The sequence below is a fragment of the Arachis ipaensis genome, chromosome B1 (assembly GCF_059453495.1).
Source record: "Arachis ipaensis isolate K30076 ecotype BB chromosome B1, ASM5945349v1, whole genome shotgun sequence".
In the NCBI taxonomy this organism is placed as follows: domain Eukaryota; kingdom Viridiplantae; phylum Streptophyta; class Magnoliopsida; order Fabales; family Fabaceae; genus Arachis; species Arachis ipaensis.
This window is the reverse complement of record NC_142436.1, coordinates 8142396-8146830: the sequence shown is the minus strand read 5'-3', so window position 1 is coordinate 8146830 and position 4435 is coordinate 8142396. Positions and strand designations below refer to the sequence as shown.

Below are 4435 nucleotides of genomic sequence, written 5' to 3'. Positions count from 1 at the left end.
TCTCTTCTCAGCAGGTGCTTCAGCAGCAATGTAGTTGACGCTACTGATTTGCCTTTGCCTCAAGTGAGGCGGCAAACCATGCTTTTTATAGCATGTCTCAATAGTGTGGCTGGTCTTGTCACAGAATGTACATTGCACTCTGCTTCCTTGTCCTCTGCCAAGAGCCTGGTGTCTACCTCTCCCTATGCCTCTCCCTCGGTTGCTCTCATTGTTCGACTGCATGGATCTGTTAAAGAAAACCTTGGACTCATTGCATTCATTGAATTGTCGTTCCTGTTGTGTTAACATGGAGAAGGCAGCATCAATATCAGGTGTGGGATTCATCAGCATTAGTTGGGATCTGACATTAGCGTATTGGTCATTCAGTCCTCTTAAAAATCTTGTGGTGCAATCCTCTTGCCTATGCTCTCTGATTATATTCAACCCACATGAGCACACAGAAGTACAATTTACGCAATCAGGAATGGGTCTGAAATTGTTCAAATCCTCCCAAAGAGATTTCATCTTTGTGTAATAAGCCATAACAGTAGCGTCTCCCTATTTCAATTGAAATAGTTCTTCCTGCAATTCTGCCACCCGAAACTTATCACCATGATAATATCTATTTCTCAGTTCCTTCCAAATATCTGAGGCGTTATTATTCCAAATCACGCTTGTTGAAATTTCAGGACTCAATGATAGTGTTATCCATGACACTAAGTAAGTGTTGCATTTCTCCCAAGCTTCAAAAAGCGCATCGTTTTCATTCGGCCTTGTGATTGATCCATCAATGAACTTGAGCTTATTCTTCGACTTCAAGGCCAACAACATGGCTCTGCTCCAAGCACTGTAATTGCTTGCAGTTAAAATAACTGGAATTAGAGGATTACCAAGACTTTCGCTCGGATGGAGAAAGTAAGGGCTTGCCGGATCTTGCCATGAATTGACTGAATTTCTCGCCATCTGAGCTTGAATTGCTGACATTTGTTTCAAGAAATTCGCAATTGATTGAGCATCCATCACATTGGGATTCAACGGTTGAGTGTTATCCATTGCAATTTAGGGATTGAAGAAAATGAGAAGGGGATCTTTCGAGACGAAAGAAATCGGAGCGGTTACCAGGGGGAAAATGAAAGGAAATGAAATTCAAGAACACAATTGGCGAATTCAAGAATCTGTTTGGTTGCCAGATTCAGATCTTCTATTCTTAGTCTCGTTGATCGGAGCGGTTACCTCCCTTCCACGCTCACCGCACCATGTGGAAACGCGTCAAAGAGAGGGTCATGCTCTCATCAAACTCTATCGTGCAAGTCCAAGAACAGAGGGCAATGAGATTGGAGAAGAGAAATCAAGCTTCATCCATGGTGAAGCAAGATGTGAGAGTATGTGATGAGAAAGAGTGAGAGAAAGAAACAGGAATTGAACTCAGAGTGGTGTTGATGTGAAAATACTCAATTGGGAATTTCCCTTATTCAAACATGCTGTTTATATACAAGTTAAAAGGAAAAAAAATAAAAGAATCATTAACTTAACTAATTAGCTATAATCTCTAACTGATTAACTATGCCAGCTGGCATTCCTAATTTCTATTTACAAATGTAGAATGGGTTTTAGCTACCAAGATGCCTATTCAAGTTACACATATTTAAAGGTCAAAAAAAAGTTATTTGATCAAAGTTTTTAATTTTGAGAGTGTTAACTTACAACTCATAAACTATATATAAGTTGATAACACCACAAATTGCTGTATTTGCAATATAATTTTACTATCTAGGAATTAGTAACAACAAGTGATTTGGTTAGTCTAGTTTTATACAATAGAAGTTAAATAATATAGTCCGTGTTAGAAAAAAAAAATTGTAAATTTTTTTTTATATGTTGTACTTGTATCTCTACATTTATTTTGTATTCCAAGTCATTAGTCACTTTTTTTTATTAGAGAGGATTAGTGTTGTATTTTTTGATATCTTCTCTTTGTATTTGAATTGAGTATTTCTACTATTAAATTAATAAATTTACGATAAATAGACATTTTGGATGTAATTAAGACTTGTTTTTAAGTGAAATTTCCACTTTGTATGTCTGTATTAGAAATTTGGTTTGAGGAGTTGAACTATTTGTTAACACATAATTCAAGAGTCGTTCTTGCTACTTGATTTAAACTAATTTGTGAGGTTGAAGAATTTTTTTTTTGTTGACAGAATAAAATATTGTTATTTTAGAAAAAATTATTTTAAATAACAAGCTTAAATATTTTTATAAACACCTTTTGAGATACTTTATATAATTATTCTAAGATCCTTAAAAGACTTTAGATAAGTTAAATGCGAATCTAAGATATCTAGATAGAATTTAAGATAATAATAAAAATGAACCTCTTAACTAAAATAAATAAAAAATATATGAAATATAAAAATTAAGAGTTGCGATATACACTGATCCAGCTAAAATGCTTACATTTAGTTCTCAAAAAACACGAAAATTCCACTATTAAAATAAGTACTAAAACAATACTTTAAATAAATAAAAAATATTAAAAGTCTATCAGAATTTATTATTTTTTACCATCAATATTTAAAAGTATGAGATAAAGTATATTGTTGGATTATTAGATTAAAAAAATTAAGTTGATAACTAAATAATGGCAAAAAACAAGAAATTCTGGTAACTTTAGTACTTCTCTTAAAATACAATGTAAGAGGATGATCTCGAAATAGTTATAGAAATTCGAAAGAACTATAGAAAATTGGTTAATAACTTGATATTACCATTCTAAAGATGTAACATATGCATTCGTAAAAGAGCATTGCTAAATGGCTCCAAAGTTTGAATGTGGTCTCCATTCAATCTTTGTCAACCAACTTGGTCTTCCATTCAATCTCATTGAGGGCTAGTTGTTGTGGAGAGGATTCACGGTGTTTATAATCAACTCCTAAATCACTGCATATTTGGGCAAAGATGCAACCAGTCATAAAAGCATCGTATCCGGCCTCATGTTTGGCTCCAGAATTTGCATATAAATATATGTTATGTTGATTACATCCAAAAATGCAGACAGCTTGGACAGCAAGTGATATAAAATGCAAAAACGAAAGAGAAGGGTAATTTAGAGATTGCTGGAGTCAGATATCAGAAAAGGAAGAAATCAAAAGGAGGACAAAAAGAGAAAATATTTGAGTCATTCATGGAAATTGCCAAAAATATATAACTACAATCACATGCAAATACAAGTTGTACATAAATCCATTGTTTTTACTTTTTTTTTTTCTTTTTCAGGTGATAAAACATAATCTCCACTATCAATAAAATGCGCTTGTAAGATCAGTTTATCTTGAATAGCCTCTCCGAAACTGAAAAATGAACCATGAAACTCTCTCATTGGAAACCGAGAAACGATCATCGGAGGAGGAGGATTTAGTTGCACGAAGTACGAAGAAAGTCAAGATAATTTCAACAAGACAGGGGGATGTCGTGATGGAAGAAGAATCTAATCAAGGAGAACAGTCCAATGTGATGATAGATGGACAGCAGGTCAACCTGGATGTGGAGATGGTGCCTGAAACTGCTATGACCCAACCTGCAAAAGTTTCTTACAGAGATCGCCTATTAGGAGATGGGCTAGATAAATTAAATCCGGAAAACATTGTTGAGATGGTGGCAGAGGACTATCTCTCTGATCATGAAATCGGGGATCTGGGTACAGAGTCTCGGGCTCCCTTCAACCCAAAACCATCAATCGAAGTGACCCTGGAGGAGTATGACGAGTGGTGCAGGCCATGGAAACAGACGCTGATTGTGAAGCCTCTAGGTAAGAGGATTAACCTTCAAACTATGGAAAGATGGATAAACAGAAGATGGGGTAGAAAGGAGGCTATCCGAGTGATGGATCTCGAAGAAGGGTTCTTCCTGGTTCGATTCTCTTCTCAGGAGGATTATGGATATGCCCTTTTCGAAGGACCATGGATGATTGCTGACCATTATCTGTTAGTGCAAAGATGGAGACCATTGTTCATCCCACAGGAAACAGAGGTGCGGAAATTGGCCACTTGGGTGAGAATTCCGAATCTCCTGGCAGAGCTCTACAACAAGCACTTCCTTTGGAAAGTGGGGATGTCCTTGGGAGTCATGCTTCGTGTCGACGAGCTCACCTCAATCCATTCCAGAGGAAAATTTGCACGTATATGTGTGGAAATAGATCTTAGAAGAAAGCTTGTTCCATCATTCACTGCCCTTGGTAAGGATTTTAAATTGGAATACGAGGGACTCCACCAAATTTGTTTCTCTTGTGGAAGATATGGACACAAAATGGACGGGTGTGTTGAATTGGCAAAAGAGACCAAACAAGATGCAGAAAACCATGGTGAAGACTCTAGCCGGAGACACCACGGAGGGGGTGACAACGCCGGAAACCTAAGACAAGGGAAGCAGAGTCAGCAAGAACAAAATGGGAAAGAAA

The 4435-nt window shown here is 36.4% G+C and overlaps 1 protein-coding gene across 1 annotated transcript; it reads right to left on the bottom strand.

Moving 5' to 3' along the window:
- Positions 1-537: 537 nt before the first annotated feature.
- Positions 538-1032, bottom strand: LOC148575648 (uncharacterized). The gene has a single exon (XM_088502469.1). The coding sequence runs from the start codon at positions 1030-1032 to the stop codon at positions 538-540; it is 495 nt and encodes a 164-aa protein (XP_088358595.1).
- Between the last annotated feature and the right edge of the window lie 3403 nt (positions 1033-4435).